The sequence below is a fragment of the Alosa alosa genome, chromosome 12 (assembly GCF_017589495.1).
Source record: "Alosa alosa isolate M-15738 ecotype Scorff River chromosome 12, AALO_Geno_1.1, whole genome shotgun sequence".
In the NCBI taxonomy this organism is placed as follows: domain Eukaryota; kingdom Metazoa; phylum Chordata; class Actinopteri; order Clupeiformes; family Clupeidae; genus Alosa; species Alosa alosa.
This window is the reverse complement of record NC_063200.1, coordinates 15,800,462-15,821,501: the sequence shown is the minus strand read 5'-3', so window position 1 is coordinate 15,821,501 and position 21,040 is coordinate 15,800,462. Positions and strand designations below refer to the sequence as shown.

General features: G+C 43.6%; 1 protein-coding gene across 1 annotated transcript; it reads right to left on the bottom strand.

Annotated features, from left to right (window-relative positions):
• Nucleotides 1-4,070: 4,070 nt before the first annotated feature.
• cldn5b (claudin 5b) lies at nt 4,071-5,920 on the bottom strand. The gene has a single exon (XM_048259627.1). It carries the CDS (start codon nt 5,766-5,768, stop codon nt 5,121-5,123), a length of 648 nt encoding a protein of 215 aa, XP_048115584.1. The 5' UTR covers nt 5,769-5,920; the 3' UTR covers nt 4,071-5,120.
• Nucleotides 5,921-21,040: the final 15,120 nt, after the last annotated feature.

Here is a 21,040-nt window from a genome sequence, read left to right as displayed (position 1 = left end):
TGCTCTACCACAGTAACGGATGAGTAGTTAATGACCAGAGGAGGATAAGTCGGGGGCTTTTTGCGGAAGTCCACTATCATCTTCACTGTTTTGTTGATGTTAAGCTACAGGTTACAGACTGCACACCAGGATAGAGGTCTGCGCGGGACTGATTTTTCAGTCTCGTGCCCGCCCACTACCGCAATATTCTGTCCTGCACCCGCATTAATGTGTCATTTTTAGTCACGCTCCTGCCCGCATCTGTAACATGATGTCCCGCTCCCGCCCACTAAAGCCCGCATGCAGGAGGGATAGCCTATTCAGTTTTTCTTTCTGTCTCACGAAAGGAGCACACACACCTGAGAAAGACTCCAGATATTTTAAGTTTCTTGGTTCTGAATGTAGCCTAGGCTAACAATTGAAGTAGGCGTAGTCTGGTGCCCCCTTTCTCTGTCATGCTTTCGATTTAGAGTTTTGACAATGAGCAGCAGGAACAAATTGAACCCACGTAAACGACAATATAGGCTATAGGCCTGTTATCCGTCAGTTATGTTTAAACCCCATTTTTTAATGCTGCCTAACAGAACATCCAGCTGAATTATAGTTATGAACACTACTTTAATCATTTCCATATTTAATTTTACGCACATATTTAATTTGCGGGAGTGCTATGAATCATCGGTTTGTCCCAAGACCCACGGCACCTCTCTCTCATCCCGCCCGCTCAAAAAGAGCTTTCAAAGTTGTCCCCGCCCGCACTCTTTAAGGCCGGGACCCGCCTGGTCTACCAAGGAGTGCAGACCTCTACACCAGGACTCCAGGAGACGGGCCTCTCTGCGGTAGGCTGACTCGTCGTTGTTGGAGATGAGGCCTGTTATGGTGGTGTCGTCTGCATATTTGATGGTTTTGACAGAAGGGTCTCCAGAGGTGCAGTCATTGGTGTACAGGGAGAAGAGCAGGGGGGACAGCACACAGCCCTGGGGGGCACCGGTGTTAATGAAGTACATACTTAAACTCTCAAAACCCGCAGAAAGAGACCACTGAATCGCCCTACTAAATCCTTAGTACTCATTAACATAGTTCAAAGCTATTTACTCGTACATGCGACTTGTTTCTGTGGACATATAGCAAACACAGGAAACGAAGAGCAGCCAATAAATCAGTGTAGGAAACTGAGTGAACGTGAACGTGCTCGTGCTCACACGGGAGGATTCCGTTGCAGACGGGTGGGGTGGTGGGGTCAGGAAATGGGACCTTAGCCTGATTAGGGTGTTCTCTCTCTCTTTCTCGCTCTCTCTCTCTCTCTCTTCTCTCTCTCTCTCTCTCCCCGACCCTCTCACTTAATCTCGCCACTGCATCGCAGGCACCGGGCGCCATGATGGGAGCACTGTCCCCAAGCGCCCCGCTTCACACTCGCACCCAAAACTGGGTCAGAGGTTGCCGCTCCTAGGCCCCAGCTCTCTTTCTCACACACACACGCGCACACACGCGCGCGCTAGATCGAGACCTTCCTGATGGGGGCCATGATGGCTGAAAGAGCGCTTTCCCTGAGAGTCCAACTAGGTCAGAGGTCGGCGCTCCTGTAGTGTGTTCATTTCCGACTGGGAAGTGGGAGAATTCGATAGTCGAATGGAGGGGGGGGTTTAGCCCATAGACTATGTATAGAACTATATATACGGTCTATGAGCTATCCTTTACATTAGCAACGTCGCCAGTTTGCAGTTTGTTGTAGTCAAGTGAACGCTCTCAGTTCAGAAGTCTGGAGTTCCTAAATGTGGGAACCCTCCCGCTTTCCTGCTGTGTAAATGCACCATTAGGCCCCAGCTCAAACACACACACACACACACCAGATCGAGCCCTTTCTGGTGGCGGCCATGATAGCTGAAGGAGCACCGTCCCCAATTGTCCCGTTCCACACTCACACACCAAACTGGGTCATAGGTTGCCGCTTCTAGGCCCCAGCTCGCAGACACACACACGCCAGATCGAGCCCTTTCTGGTGGCGGCCATGATGGCTGAAGGAGCGCTTTCCCCAAGAGTCCCGAGAGTCCAACTAGGTCAGAGGTCGCTGCTCCTGTAGTGTGTTCATTAGCAACTGGGAAGTGGGAGAATTCGATAGTCGAATGGGGGGGTTAGCCCATAGACTATATATAGAACTATATATACAGTCTATGAGCTATTCTTTACATTAGCAACGTTCTCAGTTCAGAAGTCTAGAGTTCCTAAATGTGGGAACCTTCCCGCTTTCCTGCTGCGTGAATGCACCATTAGGCCCCAGCTCACACACACACACACATATGCCAGATCGACCTCTTCCTGATGGTGGCCATGATGGCTGAAGGAGCACCATTCCCATTTGTCCTGCTTCACACTTGCACCCCGAACTGGGTCATAGGTTGGCACTCTTAGGTACCAGCTCTCACACACACACACACACACACACACACACGCCAGATCGAGCCCTTCCTGGTGGAGGCCATGATAGCTGAAGAAGCACCATCCCCAATTGTCCCGTTCCACACTCACACACCGAACTGGGTCATAGGTTGCTGTTTCTAGGCCCCAGCTCGCAGACACACACACGCCAGATCGAGCCCTTCCTGATGGGGGCCATGATGGCTGAAGGAGCGCTTTCCCCGAGAGTCCCGAGAGTCCAACTAGGTCAGAGGTCGCTGCTCCTGTAGTGTGTTCATTAGCAACTGGGAAGTCGAACAATTCAATAGGGGGAATGGGGGGTATAGTAGAACTATATATACGGTCTATGAGCTATCCTTTACATTAGCAACGTCGCCAGTTTGCAGTTTGTTGTCAAGTGAACACTCTCAGTTCAGAAGTCTGGAGTTTCTAAATGTGGGAACCTTCCTGCTTTCCTTCTGCGTGAAAACACCATTAGGCCCCATCTCGCACACACACACACACACACACACCAGATCGAGCCCTTTCTGGTGGCGGCCATGATGGCTGAAGGAGCACCATCCCCAATTTTCCTGCTTCACACTTGCACCCTGAACTGGGTCATAGGTTGCCACTCCTAGGCCCCAGCTCTCTCTCTCACACACACACACACACACACACACACCAGATCGAGCCATTCCTGGTGGCGGCCATAATGGCTGAAGCAGCACCGTCCTCAATTGTCCCGTTCCACACTCGAACACCGAACTGGGTCATAGGTTGCCGCTTCTAGGCCCCAGCTCAAACACACACACACACGCCAGATCGATCCCTTCCTGGTGGTGGCCATATAGTGGCTCAAGTGATTGCAATCAGGATTGCAGAGCATTGTTTTTGTTTTGTGAAGATAGGGCTGATAACTGACAACTGATACCTTTATGGCCAGAATAACAATTGCCCCAGGCTTTAATAGGCCACTGGCTGTGCTTCAAATCTGGGTCAGGTTGACGTAGGTTTTGTCCAGAGGATGCAAGCTGTTTTGTCATCTGCACAGATGCTCAGCTGTTAATGTCACTTAGTCACGATCCACGTTGTTGTCCTCTAGGACAAAGCAATATTGGTCTTCATGTCCTGAAGACGATGCGTTAAAACTATGGAACCATTTTTGAAGACTTTTTTTAAAGGCCTCAACCATCAACCACCAACATCCTTCCTGTTCTGATAACATCAAATGACTATGTTTTTAAAACTCTGAAATCATGAGTTTTTATAGACAGGGTTAATGCTGTCACAAGAGATGTTAACGTGTATTTGTGTGTAGCCTATGTGCGTCTCTATGCACTTTCTCTGAATGCGTGAGCTGCAATATTTCTGGTTACACAATAGACATTGACATTTTTTTTGTCTTCCAGTGCAGTGCACCTAGTACCTTTTATTTACTAGTCCTATTGCGTTTTTTATCTGTGGTTTACATGGAGACAAGGCTTTTGGTCTGAGGAAAGAGTTTATGAAACTCCTCCGGAAATCAGAATAGTGCAGGATTTAAACACCATCAATTCTGTGGATTTAAAGTGATATGGCATGTTTGTTTACTTCTCCAGGTTGTTCAAAGATAATTTTCATTATCCTTCTTGCCTCCTGTCTCTCTCTCTCTTTCTCGATCTCTCAGTCACACATACACACACACTCACAACAGATTCATAATTAAAAAAAAATCACAAGTTTATTAGACAATGACTCTTTACAGCTAATTTATAAGCATGGAAATTGATCATGTAAAACAGATGTATTGATCATATTAGGCCTAATTGATGGATTTTCTGGTTGTTATTTAGTATAGTATAGTATAGTATATAAATAGTATAGTATACTCTTTAGATACCGTGAGGGAACACTAACCCGGAGCAGTGAGCCGCCTGCTACAGTGGCGCTTGGGGAGGACTTAGGGGTTAGGTGCCTTGCTCTTGTACAAGAGATTCATAATTCAAAAAAATGTACAAGTTTATTAGACAATGATTCTTTACAGCTCATTTATACACATGAAAAGTCACAATGTACAGCACAAGTGGATCATACAGGACGTTCATAAACAATTCCTGAACCTGTTTGTTTATTTCTTTGAAAAATACAGAGGTACTGACCATATGAGCTACGTCAAACATACTACACAGTCGATTTGCTAGAAGTATAATTGGGCAATTGTTGTGATAAGGGTGCAGCCAGATATAGGCTATGCATAGCTATGCACTTGACAAACAATGGAGGCTATTCATTGTGCTATATGGAGCTGTTAATAAGCAGACCGTGTCTAATTAGGCCTACCAAGGATGAAACTGTCTTAACTGATGGGAATTTTGGTTGCAACCAATTGAACTTGTAGGCTTAGACCGATTGAAATAATATTCTAAACACAAATATCACTAAACAATCTCAGTTTCGATTCCAAGACGAACGAATGGAGTACTCTCATTATCTCATTCAACTGGCTAGAAGAATTTGACAGATACATAGAAAAAAACAACAACAAAAGTTTCAGACATAAGGAGCGGTTCCTCTCATAGCCTACTTGTAAATGTAAGTACTGAGTCCATCCTTGACGGGGTGCTTGAAGATGCCACGGAGACACCAAACAGCTGTCCTCGCGAGCGAGCGACTGGGGTGTGCGCTCAAGCACCCTACAGTAGCCTGCAGGTGTCATCCGTTAAAGGTTCGTGAGGCAAAATTATAAACCCTCGGTAGACCTACGCTTAAACATAATTTCGCTTGTCATAGTCTCCGTTTTGAGTGACGCTCTTTGTCGGGGCGTACTTTATGGGATATGAAGACTTTAATTGTTGAGGACAGGAGCAACATAGAATGGTGCCTCCAACAAGTAGAAGTCCGGCGGCCGCCCATCCAATGTACAGCGCAGCCCCGATCTCGCGCTTGTTGGCAGGCATGATCTGCGGGTTGTAAAAGTCGGAGATGATGTTATTCGCCATCCAGCAGATAGGAATCAGCACGAACAAGCCGCTGACGATGTAGATCACTCCACCGGCGTTCACCACCTTCGTCTTGGTGTTCTCGGTTTTGATGCAGTTGGTGCACTGTGCGCCGGCGATGGTGAAGGTGAGGCCCAGCACACCCAGGACAGCGGAGATGACCGTGAGCGCTCTGGCCGTCTGCAGGTCTGTGGTCAGCGCCAGCACAGAGTCGTGCACCTTGCACTGCATTTGACCCGTGCTCTGAACAACGCAGGACATCCACAGTCCGTCCCAGATGTTCTGCGCTACGACGATGTTGCCTTCGATGAAAGCGGAGACTTTCCACATTGGCAGCCCGCACGCCACCATCACCAGTAGGGTACCAGACCCGCACAGCCCCAGGGCGAGGAATTCCAAACAGGCAGAAATCATTTTTCCTATTTTCTATTATCCGGTTCTGCAAAATAAATGCACGTTTTGAGAAGTTCAGGAGAGTGAAATCCGTTTCTCTGTAATTTCTGAAACACTTTCTACATATCACATCCACAACCAAGAATGCAAAATCTTTGGGTAAAGAAATTTATAGCCACCGTTAAATTCTCTTGGGAATTTATACTGTAGTCTGACAAAGTGGTTCAGCGTCGGCCAATGAGATCATACCCCCATCTCACAGCAGCCAATGAAAAGTCAGTAAAGTTAAAGGAAAACAGACAACGGGAAACAGAACATGGATCGTATTTATGGAGAGATAAGACGGTCATAACGGCAGGAAGACAATAGATATGCGATTTAACAGCCTTCCTGCAATTCATTCTGCAAAAAAATGAAAGAAAAATGCGTCATTGGTCGAGCGAGGTCACACACTCCTGAAAGTCCAGAGTCAGTCACTTTTCTAACAAGGTAACCTACAACGAAATAACTAGGTTATTTGTTGTAGGCTAGGCTACACGTTGAATTATAGGCTACATAGAAATATTTATTTCCAATGTTATCAGTGGCATAGTCTTTCCTAACCATGTCTGTTAGATGAGTGAGGCTTTAAATCAGATATTGATAATTATTAGACCTAATCGACGGGTTTTCTGTCTACTCATCTTGTGAGAAAAGTAGCCTACTTTTCCTTGAAAGTGAACATTTACTGCCAAACATTCATTCTCAGCCATGTAGCACAGTAGCCTTTTTAAATAACAATTTTCAGCATGTGTTAAATTTTCCATTATGAACATGAATTAAACAAAAATACGATTTTACCATATAGGCTACATTCTTAGATCTGCATATGAATGTCTACTTGTTTAGAATGTGGGAATGAAAATAGAAATATTTTTTTTTTCAGTCCGGATCTGTTTACACATGCTTCCACGTGTTTCCTATAGGCACAGGATCTCTAGATTGACAATATCCATCCTGTATGAGTCTGGCATTGTGAGTTATGTGTAGGGTACTGCCCTATACAAAATAAGGTTCATATCTACAAGGCATGTTTTCTCTCTTACCTCATATTTTACCTTATTATATTATCAATATTACATAACACATAGGCTAAAAGGCCACCACATCCCAAAGTACACACATTTAAAAAAAAAATCAAAGGGGGAGTTACATGCCTTTTTCCAGAACACTGTCAAGAAATGAGAACCTATACTGGCCTAAAACATGCTGGCTGGATATAGGTCCTGGCCTACAACAAAATTAATTTGACATTCTACATCTCCTGAGAGGTTTTTCATTTAGGCTATCAATATAAGCAGAGAGGGAAAGATAAAGAAGCCTCCTGAGAGATACACAGGCTATATGCTGTGGTTAAAAAATATTTGAATTTGAGTTGGCATGACGTGTTATAACGATATTTAAATACAGTTTCTCATATTTTGTATTTTAAATACGTAATCCAGAATACATGTATTCAGTTACTTCCCAACACTGTCTATAGCACATCAGTTTAAAAAGTGTATTTGTTTAAAATGTAGTATAGGCTACATTCAATAATCTAAATCCTATTCATTAGTCTTCGCAAGAGTTGTAAGTAAATTATCGTATTGGAAACACACTCTTTGAGTGTTTTTTATGGGAAGGGTTGCATTGCCAAAACTCCTTATCTTTTACTGTAAATCGTAGCTAATCTTGGCTAATGTTAATGCTAATCTTGGCTCGGCTTTTGCCCTGTCAGCTGGACTGGTGCCGTAGCCTGCTACCATAAGCCGCTGAGCACCGTGTTGGGCATATCAGCTCTTTGTTTTCGGTGGTTACTCTAAGTATTTCTGAATCTTTTTGTCTAAGAAAAATGTTATCTACACACACACACACACACACAATTCTACACTGGAAGTGTGTTTGTGTGTGTGTGTGTATTTGTAGGGTGGGGTGTGTGTGTGTGTGTGTGTGTGTGGGGGTCTTCGTGAAACAGGAAAGTATGTGTTTGTGTATATGCAGCTGTGGAGGTGGGAACACTGGTGATTGTCGTCAGTTCCAGTTTGAACACTTTGCTTTCGGTTATTAGGGCTGTAATTAATTTAACTTTCAACAAACTCCCCCCAACTCTACATTAAAGATGTTTTTCCATCAACTCATGCCAAAACATCTACCGGAATGCTGTGTTTTTTGCTGTTATTTGTCCCAAGTTGTTTTTTTACTGTTACATAAAAGGATTTTGTGGGTGCTGTCAGTGTTGGAATCTTGAATCAGTCTTGAATTTCCCCTTGGGGATCAATAAAGTATCTATCTATCTATCTATCATCTACTGTATCTATCTGGAAGTAACTGAATACATATATTCCGGATTACGTATTTAAAATACAAAATATGAGTAACTGTATTTAAATACAATTACTATTTAAGTGGATGGTATTCAGAATACAGTTACACTGTTACATTTAAGGGATTACCTTATAAATCATTATGACATGTACGTCATGCCTTTTCAAACTCAAATTCAAATATATGTTTTAACCACACCATATAAGCCTATATTTATCTCTCAGGAAGCTCCTTTATCTTTCCCTCTCTATTGATATTGATAGCCTAAATGAAAAACCTCTCAGGGAATGTAGAATGTAAAATATGTTTTGTTATAGGCCAATATGCCTATTTCCAGCCATTATGTTTTATAGGTTCTTGGTTCTGCAAAAAGGCATGTAACTCACATTGTGCTGTTGAAATTCTTAAAAAAATGTGTATATATCCATTTTATCCTCACTGTAAGGCAGATTATGAGTTGTTGTTGACACTATGAGTCTTACTACTTCGCATAACCTCATAACTGTTTCATCCACTGCTAATAAAATATAAAAATATAAATCAAAAAATAAATCAAAATGCATTACTCACTTTGAGTAATCTATTGGAATATGTTACAAAATACATTTTAGGGCATGTATTCAGTAATCTGTAGTGGAATACGTTTTAAAAGTAAAAGTAGGATTCTAGCACTTGTGTTGGGGGTCCGATGCTTCTGAAGAGTGGGGCAAATCGTGCGCAAAAAAGGAATTCTTTGGAGCAAAAAACAAGAGATACAAGAATGTGCAGAAAGACATTCAAACACATAATTTTATGTATATGATAACTTTGATATAGAAAACGGCTCACATCAGGTATGTACTTCTGAGAAAACACAGAACCACAAGAGGACAAAACCAGAGTGAAGCACTATACTGTAGAAGAGACTGACGACCAGAGAGCATAGAATGTTATTGCAATTCAGCTATTACTATTAAAATAACCACTGGCGATGCGAAATGTTGCACGGCAAACTTAAAATAATTTCAGCTTTTGAGGCTTTGAGTGGCAAGAGAATCAGCCATGTGAATGCAGCTGTGCAGGCAGTATTGCTGTGTGGCATAGCCCCATCAACACCCAGTCTCTGCAAAGAGCAGGATACTCTGCAGAGGGAAGGAACATTGGTGGATACGTTCTATTGTTCTAATGCCAAGAGGCGTCGGGTAATGTAATGATAGTTTATTTGTGCTGGTGTGCCACAAGCATTAACTCGACCTGACCAGCTCCAACTGGTTTGGCGGGAGAAAGGTGGTCCAGGGCTTCACCCAAGACCCCTCTGACCTTTAGCCCATGGCTTTCCCTGTCTGCCAGGGATCGTTAAGTATCATTAACAGTTGTTTGAAGCACTTTTATAGGCTCACTTTACTTCATCAGATTTGCTTTTCAATTCATGCCTCTGAGTTGTTTTGTCAAGTGGCACCCACAAGTCTTTCTGTGGTAGACCAGTAAGCTTACTTAGACTCACAGGTTGATTTTAAGCCCATCTGAGATTTAACACAAGTACATCCCTATCCGGTTGTTAATGCAATAATATGGCGATAATTTTTCCGGGTCCTACTGGGCTCATACATTTCCATAGACAGTAAAAGAAAATAAAAAAACGCTATTCAGAGTAACCAAAGTCCTTTTAGGCAAGTCCCTCCACTCGGCGGCCATATACCAACGTTTTATGGGCACACATCGGGCACAGTCTTTGGGTCGAACTGCGCGTGCGCAAGGCTTCACGACACCAATCTTGCTCCAGTGGCGAGATCACAACACATGATTGGCACGATGTCTTCACAACACACCATATGATTGGCTCAATGTATTCACATGTCGACGTTTTGCCGAGGAAGGGGTGGGATATGTGTAGACAACGGCCATATTGGCGTGATAAACTAGCCCCATGCATTTCTATAGAGTATTTTTTGAGTGCTGTGTCTCCACATTAGAAAGTCTCTGGAGTAACCTACAAGAAAATTGACATTCTACTACTCACTTGCTGCCTCAAAGTAGTAAAATCCTATTTTTCATGGAGGACTAGACGTTGCCCTTGATTATATCATCTGGCTGCACAGCTACACTTAAACTATTTTTTCTTTACCCTCACTATAACGGAGGTGACCGGGACAAGGTTAACAGGTTGTGAAAACAGGATGACATTTTTTTGGATGAAATGTTGGGGCCGGACATCGGACTAAATCATCATAGGCCTATACTTCAGATCTGCGTCAGGAAGAGAGGCAAATAGCATCTATGACGCTTTACAAATGTTCTGAAAAATAGTAATTACGGTATGTAAGCACATAATGTAATCTGAAAACTGTTGCCTTGATTAACAAAACAATTCAACTGATCTCAGCTGGTATTCTGTCTATAATGGAGTGGAATAGAAATGTCTAAGTGACCTCAAACTTTTGACCGGTAGTGTATGTATTAAGTACATTCAACTGATACTCATAAACTGGTACTCATAAGTGTGGGTTAGGGTTTGGCTTATTCATTTCTGTATTTCACCATAATGTGATTTCAGTGCAATTTGATCCATGTATAGCATCCATATAATTTGTCAGTCCATGACTAGTGCCTGCTGTTGCCAGTGTCAACCGCTCCAGATATAGTGCCCTTAGATGTCCAGAAATTAGGAGTGTTTTTGGAATTCCCTTGGTGGTGATAATGAGCAAGCAATGTTTATTCCAAAGGGAAGCCGTGCGTTTCCCTGTGATGGACCACACCAAATTGGAATAGGGACCACACCATATTAGAATATGGGAAACCTCACCCCTCCCAAAGACCCCCCTGCCCCCAACCCACTACACCCAACCCATTCCCCCCACCCCCCGCATGCATTAGTGTTTCCATGTTTAGCATCCATGCAAGGATGCAGAGCGTGACAGCCTTAATGACGGGGAGTCACAGCTACCCTCTGACCCACTTTGAGCAGAGACAGCCTCTGATAAGCAAATAAACAGCTTAGAGGAAGATGTGGTTTCCTAGATAACATGGTGGATGATGGCAGCATCCAATCAAACTGGACAGCTATGGAAACAAGAAATGATGTGTGTGTGTTGATTCAGGAGACGGAAATTTCAGTTGTTTGAGTAAGTTGAGTTGTGCATGACTAGAAGGTTTAACTGGTAGATCTGAAGTCGACACACTCACCTATACATACTCACCTACTTTTTGAAATAAACGTTTTAAACGTGCCTTTTATTTTTGTGAATGTTTATAGTATTTACTTGTTAGAGAAACCGAAAATAGCTTTGTTATCTTTTGTTAAATGTTAGTATTTTATCCAAATAAACTTTCCATGTTCCATTCCTGCAGGAATGTAAGCAGTGCTCTGTCTCAAAACAAAACAAAGCAATCTTAATGATTGTATTTATAAATGTAGATGTTTATGCAGCAAATGCATCTGCACTGTTGACAGCATTCCACAAATCAGAGAGCTCGCCAAAAAAATGCAAGTAAGTATTTTATGAGAACAATTGATTTTCATAAGCACCCCCTCATGCCTCCCCCCCCCCCCCACATGGTTATGCAATTAGTCAACTCGATAAGAAAAGACAACAGCACATTAAATCAAAGTGTGATATCAGCAGCCCTGTGTGTTGGTTGCGGATGCATACGTCTGCCTGAGTCGGGGTATGCCTGATGCATTCAGCTGTGGGCTTGATTACCGGCCCAGACAATAGCCCCCCGTGCCAGAAAAACGCCAGTGTATGTGTGTCACAGCACAGATGTTTCCTCTGGGGCTTGTTGTGTGTGAACGTGTGGGAACCAGATGGCACTCTGTGTGTCTGTCTGTGTGTGTGTGTGTGTGTGTGTGTGAGCCCAGGGCCCAATAGGAGATGCAGGCAGGAGTGCCACTGCCCAAGTAAACACACCAAGGCCTGCTGGACGGGCACAGATGTGTGCTGCTGACGCAGAGCAGTGTGTGTGTGTGTGTGTGTGTGCAGAGCAGAGGCCAGGCAGGCATGCAAACGTAAACCGGTGGTGTTGCTCTGCGGGCCAAACCCAGGGAACCACCTGAGGCTGCAGCATGAGGCGTGAGCCTCTTTGCTCCGTCAGGTGAAGAGCGGGAGGATAAGGTTGTGATGCTCAGGATTTCCTGCCATCTCTCACGTCGCTGCAGGCTATTGTTCCCCCACGAGAAGAAGGATCCTCTCCGCTCCCCCTCTCCGTTCCGCTCCTGTTCCCTCTCCAGCCCCCCCCCCCCCTCATGTCATCTACACTCCAATAGAATAACCACTCATGTGGGGCACATGTTGCCAGAAGACTCCCATAAGGTGTAAACAGCATTCTATAGGAGGAGTCAAAAGGTTAATTACTGTTGTGTGAAATGCTGTCAACGTGTGCTGTGCTAACTTTGCAAAATCACTTTCAGAAAATTAACTTTGAGTGAATGAGAATTTGATTACTTTTCTTCTGTGTGGATTGTGTAGGTTATGTAGATGTTTGCAGTAGATTAGTATTCAGAACGTATATCAGTAATTTGAGTGTGTCTCCCAAAAACTAAATGCACATCAAAGATTATAGTGAGGATCACTTATCAATCAATCGCCTACCATCAGTCTCAAAACACAATCACAATTTGAAATTTGCACATTTTGTAAATGGCTCGGCTTAGAGAACTTAGTTGCTCCTAACCAAATGTTTATCTCAATCAAATCAACCAGCTGACACTTCAGTTTAGAGAACTCTCAGGTTCTGAAAAGCTCGGGAGAGATTGAAAGTTGAAAGTTACATTTACGGCAAATCCACTGCTCAACCTTAAAGCACAATTAGCCAGCGGACACTAATGCTGAGCTCCACGAGAGGAAGGAAGGGGGGCAAAATAAAGCCTTTAGGACGTGAGTCACCGAAGAGCAAACAAATAAAATGAGGCAGGATACACAGCTCAAGAGGGACCTGCCTGAATGAGACCTGATGGAGGGAAAAGTGGAATGGTAATATCCCATGTGAGTAAGGTGTCACGTGCATTGGTTTCTCCCTACTTTTTACTCACACAGACACACAAACACACACACACACACCAATGAAGCACCACTGAATCATACAGATTACTCACAGTAATCCACCACCTCCGCCTACTTTAACTTTCAGTGGTCCAACCCCAAATAGGAGCGATAGGATAGGATAGTGTAATGTGTGTAAATACAGAAGAGGTGAGTGATCAGTGGGGAATCTTGGTGACTGTAGGCCAAAAATGTACAGTTTCGGATCATAGACCATTTAAGAGGGACTCTACAGACACAATGTGAGAAGTCAGTTTATGCCAGATTTGTCAGTAAACCGCAATGAATTACCTTGGGAATAAATGTTCGGTGACTAATTTATGGGCCGCACAGAAACAAGTATGGCATCGTTACAGCGGGGTCATCCCTATGTTCCCCGGGTCCTATGTTCCCCACTCGGGGTTAAGGTTAGGGTCCTATGTTCCTCTGTCCCATACAAAGCGGGGAATATAGGACCCGGGGAACATAGGTACGCTCCTGTTACAGCACTGCACTACTTTTCTTTGCTGTCTTTGCAGAAAACACCTCAAAAATCCTTTACTCTCATTAAAAAAACAAATCAGGTTGTCTTGCTAGAATCACGTTTTTAATCCCCATAGTCCTTTACTATAATTTGTTTATCTTGACATCAACCGACTTCCCTTCTGCCATTTCCTGACTCCATTAAGCTCAATCAGGAAGATAGCCCCTGTGAGCCCCACGGCCCTGTTTATCATAAGAGTTTCCACTAGAGATGATTACAGACAAAGTCATGGACATTAGAACCTCTTAAGTGGGACCGACCCAGCGAGTTATTTAGAGGGTTTGTTTGTTTTTGAAGTCAGTTGTTCTCAAGTACCTTATTTTGTTGTAAGTTTTGTTATTCTCTTTCACTTCCTTCTGAAGGACAAGGAGAAAAATATTGCATTTGTCTGTTTTGCAGGAAGTATGGTTAAGGTTGGGATTAGGGTGACAATTGTGGTAATATTAAAGGTCGGAAATCATATTGGCATCAAAGAAGTCAATCATATGATATTCTGGCCGGGTCTCTTTGAGCATTAACTGTTCTTTGAGTTCTGTTTAAGTTGAGGTGACATAATCTATCACTCTAAAACGTGTGGTTAGCCTTGAGTCACCAATAAGAAAGAGAAAACCACAGTGCGGTTCTCCACCCCTCCTGTTGCGATTGTTTCCAGTTGGACAGTTGAAGGGGGAGCAGAGTTTGAACAAAACAATAAACACTTCCTGCATGTGTAGAGTGCCTCAGTCAGAAGTGGCGTGAAAACTGAGCTGGTGTTTTTAATGAGCTATTGTACAGATGTAAAGGGTCTAAACTGCTTGCTTTCCTGAGCAGGGCAGTTTCCCAGCGGCGGTTATTGTGACCCTGCGCTGCAACCCTGCCCAGGAGAGGAAACATTCAGAGGGCCCCTATGCCTAGTCCTTACCCATGGTCCATCCTGTGCTGGCCTTCATGTGCGTTTGATGGAGTGCTTTTCTTGGCTGCCCTGGGAAGCCGAGGGTAGGTTTTTATGTGTGTCCCCGCAGCGTTTGGGGCAGAAAATGAAACCTTCCCCTCGACATTATTGCCCCTGGCACCGAGCCACCAGCCTTGTCCACTGCTTGCATCATTTCCACCGCTCGGCTCATAACGGGTGTCGAGCAGCCGTGGACGAGAGAACAACAGCGTTCAAGGCGCACGAATGCCAAGAGTCTGTGCCAAGGAACACACTCAGCGACGAGAGCGGTGGGGTGGGACCGCAAATGAGTAATTCAGATGAGCCTGAGGAGCTCGCCAATCACCATAGCAACATTCATCTCATCCGACAGTGTGTTGCAAATCTACAGTATATTACATTGTTATCCAAATATAGTTTGGATAGCACCGTGGAGAAGAAATGTGTCAGTTATCCATTACCCACTTAAACCAGATGCCATTCTCTATGACTATGAGTGGTCATTTTAATTAAATGGAAGGTGGACAAGAGTATCAGGGGCGACTCCCACCTCGCTTAAATGTTATTGCAAACTGATATCCTACTGTGTGTGCAAAACAGAAAAAAGTGCACTGCATGGCAACCAGTTTCCACACAGTGAATACAGTATGTGATGTGTTTAAAAAACTACCAGACGATCTTCCATATTGAACATGTTCGCCACAGAGCATGCATACTGTATGTGATTGGTGTTTTTCGCCTTCTAACACTGTTCCGGTCAAAAATGACCGATTTACACATTCCCTGTACCATAAATATGGCATTTTTCATCAGATTGCCTCAAGATCTTATGATATCCTTCACAAAAGGCTTTTGAACACATATAATTTATTGTGACTACTTCCTTCGAATTTTGAGTGATTTATTCAACGTAGAAACACTTCTTTTGTTTACGGTCAAAAATGACCGCCATTGGAAATTAATGGGAAAGAGTATAATTTTCATCCAGGAGATAAGACATCTCCTTACGCACACTCCTACAACTTACCACCAATGTTCCCACACACAGAAGCACCCCAAACACACACACACACACACACAAACAGTACACACACATGTACACCCACTCACAGACACACACACACACACACACTCAGTACATGTTGTCATGTTGCCACTTGTACGTGTGAGCCAATGTTCGCATACATATGCATTCACGCACACACAGAACCCCCACACACACACACACACAAACAGACACACACACACACACACCCACAATGTTTGCATACACATGCACGTACACACACAGAAACACACACACACACATTTACACCCACACCCACCAGTGAGTGTTTGCACACATTCATGCACATACAGAAACACACACACCCACACACACATGGTGTAGATGTTAATGTTCTAATTAGGGTCTGTTTACAATAAATGTTCTATTAAATAATACTTTTTGTCATGGTATTGGTATTTAAGAGCAGTTAAAACTGTCCGGTCAAATTTGACCGCGAACAGTAAATTAAAGGGGGTAGCAACGAACAGTGTTTAAAGGTTAAATGAAATCGTTTTTTATTACAATCAACCAGTTAGCATACAGACATAAAGCTAAAAGAAAGAACAATCAGGGGACTGCAAACCTTTGCCCCTGTCACACAATACTGAACTGAGGTAAAACTTCCAGCATCTGCACTCTGATCCAGATGATCAGAAGGACAGAGAAATGGTGCCCCTCTGTCTTGTGTACAAACATGAAGTACTGTACATCGGTACACAAGTAATTCTGTGAGTGGACACACACACACACACACACACACACACACACTCTCTCTCTCTCTCTCTCTGCGTACAGTAAAATGTTGCATTTCACTTAGCTGTTTGTTGCCAGTGCAATTTTCTTTGGCATCTGTCGGGGCAGCCACTATGGAGCCCTTATGCGTTGGCTGTGGAGAGAAGGATGTTGAACAAACTGTTCAGTATAGTGGACAGCCCTTCATATCTCCTTCACAGACTACTGGTCTCACAGAAGGTTCTGTTAACTCTGCTATTACAGGAAATCATTCTTGCCCACTGCTATGGCAGCATACAATGACGTTTCCTCTGTGGGGCAATAAACAAAACAATGCATTTTACATTCACAATGCACATTTTACATGAATAAAACCAGAAACATCTTGGTGTTAAATATAAACAGCAGTCATCTACCGTTAGTGATGTAGTACTCGAGTCCGGTCTCGGACTCGAGACCGGTCTCAAGACCAATTTCAGCTTTCTCGGTCTCGTCTCGGATCCTTCAAAGACTCGGCCTTGACTCGGTCTCGGACCACAGTGGGAGGAGAAAGACTTGTAATTTCAGACCGAGTCCTCGAGACCAACACATTTTTTATGTTCATATAAAAAAAACACATAACAACAATAATAATAAAATGCAATGTTGACCGGCATTATTTAAAAATGACATCCCATGGTGCAATTCAAAGATACTGCCGTCAGAGCCGTTTATTTATTTCTATGGCTCTGCTGCCGGTGAATGTCTGTAGGTCAGCATAGTCCATATTAGGACGTTAAGACTGCTCCTCTAAACAATTCCTAATCTAGCTTGGTCTGTAGGCCTAATGGTTGATTATTAACTGGGGTGATATTAAATTATGAATATGAAAACTGACATGTTTTTATGGTCTTGGTCTCGACTTGGTCTCGACTCCTAAAGGACTCGGTCTCGACTCGGACTTGCTTCCTCAAAGACTCGGTCTTGACTCGGACTCGACTGTATTTGGAAACCAACAGACTCGGTCTCAACTCGGTCTCGACCCTTCAAAGACTCGGTCTTGACTCGGACTCGGCATAGGCGGTCTCGTCCCCATCACTATCTACCGTCTAAAGGCCAACACCCACTGGCGATGACATTTGCGTCTATGGAATTGACGCTCAAGAAAAATGTTCTACAATTTGCCGTTAAGTGCGTCAGATGTCGCCAGTGGCCGTTGACCTTAACACACATTCTTAAATGGTTTAACAATTAAACAAAATGTTGTATCATCTCAATACAGTAGGAAGTGGACATATTAATCAAATACACCATGAAATAGACATGCTGGTTATAAATTGCAAAATAGTGTACTTGTCTGTGAGGATTACATGTAGGCCTACATGACACTCATTCACTTACTGCAGCACTGACTTTCTTAGTATTTGCTAGCTTAGACTTACAATGAAGCATTATTTTATTATTACAGTTTGTGGCATTAATGAAGCCTCATTTCCGCATCATATTCATATGCATGTGTGTACCCATATGGACGTATCACATTTATTCGGCAGCCTTTGCCCTCATGAGCTACAGGCAAATCTGAATCTCACTGACTAATCAAGAGCTAAAATACCGTAGACATGCAATTTATACATCTATACTACATCTAGTCTACTTGTCTATTCATGGTTCATCACCAGATATAAAAAGTTTGTTTACGATCAGAAGCCTGTGAGGATTATATTTCTGCGTCATATGCATATGCATGTGTGCACTCATAGGTGTGTATCACATGCATTAAGCAGCCTTTGCTGCTATGTTTTGGCAAGAGCTACAACCTCACTGACTAATCAAGAACTGAGCACACTTGTCCTCAGCTAACTGTGACCAAAAACCCATGAAGGCTCCTTCACACTGGCAATCTAATGAAAGAGTGGTTGAGTGTTATTGTTCTGACATGTGGGTACAGGATAGCACAGCTATCAGTCTCATGTGAAAACAAGCTATGGGGAACCTTTTAGTGTTTTTCAGATAGAAGTTGACTGGGCATTTTTTTTTATCTTATCTGACTCCCATGGGTGTGGAAATGTTAAAGATATTTTCAAAAAAATAAACTCCTATTCACTGTAACCTGTCCCTCCCATAAAGATACCTTGTTGTTAAGATGCAAATTAATATAGAACACATTGGAAATTGAGAGGGGACAACAAAACTAAGATGTGAAGATGCAAGTATAGCGTGCAAGATATGATACAATAAAAATATTCCTTATTAATACTACATTTAGATTACAGTCCTATTGTTTGGCTGAATGTGGTCAGCTTAAATAGGTGAAGGAATTCACCAATGACTTGGGGGGTCATCGAAACCATGATTGTTTGCCCCCCACCACCCGCTTACCAGGCCACTGCTCTGCAGAGCACAGGAAGGTGGAGTGGGCCTTCTCTGTTTGCAGCCTTGCTGCACTTTGTTTCTGGACAGGATGTTCCCATCATTGTTTTCCCGCAGGCTGGTGGCTGGACTCGCGGGCTGGTCATGGCTCTCAGGGCGCTCTGGACTCTCTGCTGGGGGGTGGGGGGATGAGAGACGCGATCTGCGCCTCCTGTTTGTTTTGTTGTTTTTTTCGTCGCTGTGCCATTGTTTACAGCCGGCCGCTGATCGACTTTAAATCTTGGAGCGAGCTGCCGTGCGCTGATAGGCTGGTGACAGGGGAACGCAGGAGAGGTGACTGGTCACTGTTGTGGACAATGTCCCAATCGTTGTGTTTGTTTGTTTGTGGCCTGACTGCTAAGTATAAAACTGCCTCCCTAAGTAAACAAATGCACAACAGCAGTGGCTGGCTAGCCTGGTTGCAGATGATCGTGCTCCACAATATATGGTCTTTTGGGCCCCAGTCGTTGACTTCAAGGCAGCACTGCCTGGAGGGCACTAGGGTCAGGCAAGTGTTAGGGTTAGAGTTAAGGTTAGGGTTAGGTGCCTTAAAGAAACACCGCTGCTCGGACTGAGCACTGCGGCTTTTGCAGCCAATCAACCAGGTGCCTCAGGCACAGAGAAGGGGTGTCATTTGATTGGCTGTTAAGCAAAAATATCAACATCCTTTTACCAGAATCACAGAGTGCTACTAGGAGACAAAGGGCTGATCACTCTCGGCATGACAACATGAGTCCCGTCTGGCACCTGTATGGCCCAGGGTCGTGCCTGGCTCGTACTACAGGATTAGTGGCGTGGCGTGGCATGGCGTGGCAAGATGAAAATTTATTTGTGGTGAATGTGTTTTCTTCAAACTTTTACATTTTTATTCAATTTAAATGTATGTTTTTGTGTAAACATTTCAAAATGGTTTGCTTTAATAAACTGTAAACAAAGTGGCGAGCAACAATCGCCCAAAATGTTTTCCCAATCGCCCAAAATGAATGCAGCTCTGTCTTTAGGTTCCCCGTGCCATTAATCTCGCTTTGTAGTGTAGTGTATGCCTTAATCCTGAGCCATTGGGTCTGTGTGCCACAGGTGTCTCCCTGCTGTGTGACTTCAGTGATGAAGCATCTTGAAAGAGTTTGTTTAAAAAAAAACTAAAAAAAATAAAAAAAAATGAAACTGAACTGAAAGTAAAAAAAAAAACATTTGCTTCAAAAATGTTGACAGATAGTGTATGTATATATATGTATGTATATATGTGTGTACTGTATGCATGTATGTATGTAATGTGTGTGTGTGTGTATGTGTGTGTGTGTGTGTGTGTGTGTGTGTATGTCTGCCACTCAGATCTGGTCTGATCTGGTCTGAGTCCTGAGTCATTAGCTCTGCGTGCCACAGGTGCTTCCCTACTGAGTGACATCATAAAGGCCCTGTGATGACCGGAAAACCAAATGGCCACTGAGCCTGATGTCCGGCCCCACATCAAAGACCCAAAAGTGCTTAAGGAGTCACTGTGCCAAGAAGCAGCAGGCACAAACTTGCTGTGGACAACCCACCGGCCTTGCCAGTGATGACCTCATGACTGAGGGTGTCGTGAGGACACAGTCACTCTCAGGTGCGTGTGCAGAGTGTGTTTGCTCCGTTTGTGAATCATACCTACAACAGTACTTATCCAGAAATGTAAGACCATAGGAGTTGAATTTGAATCATTATTATTTTTTTAATTGTATCATTAGCCTAGAAATCTAGACGTGCCTCTAGCGGCATGCAGCAAATTACATTTGCTGCCAGGGCTAGTCTAGCAACTCTCTGTTGGCTTGTGAGCTCCAGAAATCGAAACTCAATCAGGCCAATGAAATCGTGTATAGAGTCGTTAGGTGGGCTTAACATAATGATTGATGGCAGAGTTGCAAATGGTTTGGCTTGAATTCCCTGCTACTTGAAAACAAATAAGATGGATGTTGCTGTTGTCGAACAGTGTGACACGAGTTTGAACTAGCCAACTAGCTCCACTGGTGGGAAACGCATGGGACTCGTAGCGCTGCCGCTGTCCTATTGCGTGCAGAGGGAATTTGAAAGACAACTGATTATCCCGCCCCCTCGGACTGAGCACTGTGAACGGTGAGTGCCCAGACCCTACATTTTAATGTGGGTCTGGTTCGTCAGGCTATTGTATCATACCAAACCAACATAAACAGACAGCACGTTGCATAGTAATTCTGACACACAGATCCAGGCCTTAGTTGTGCAGGATTTATTTACATAATTTATTTAAAATTTGGCTGAGGGGGTCGTCCCTATAAGCCACTGGCCAAGACCTTTTCAAGCATTTTTCAGATG

Coding starts and splice junctions, on each gene's coding strand:
- cldn5b (XM_048259627.1), bottom strand. CDS start 5,768: ATGATTTCTGCCTGTTTGGAATTCCTCGCCCTGGGGCTGTGCGGGTCT.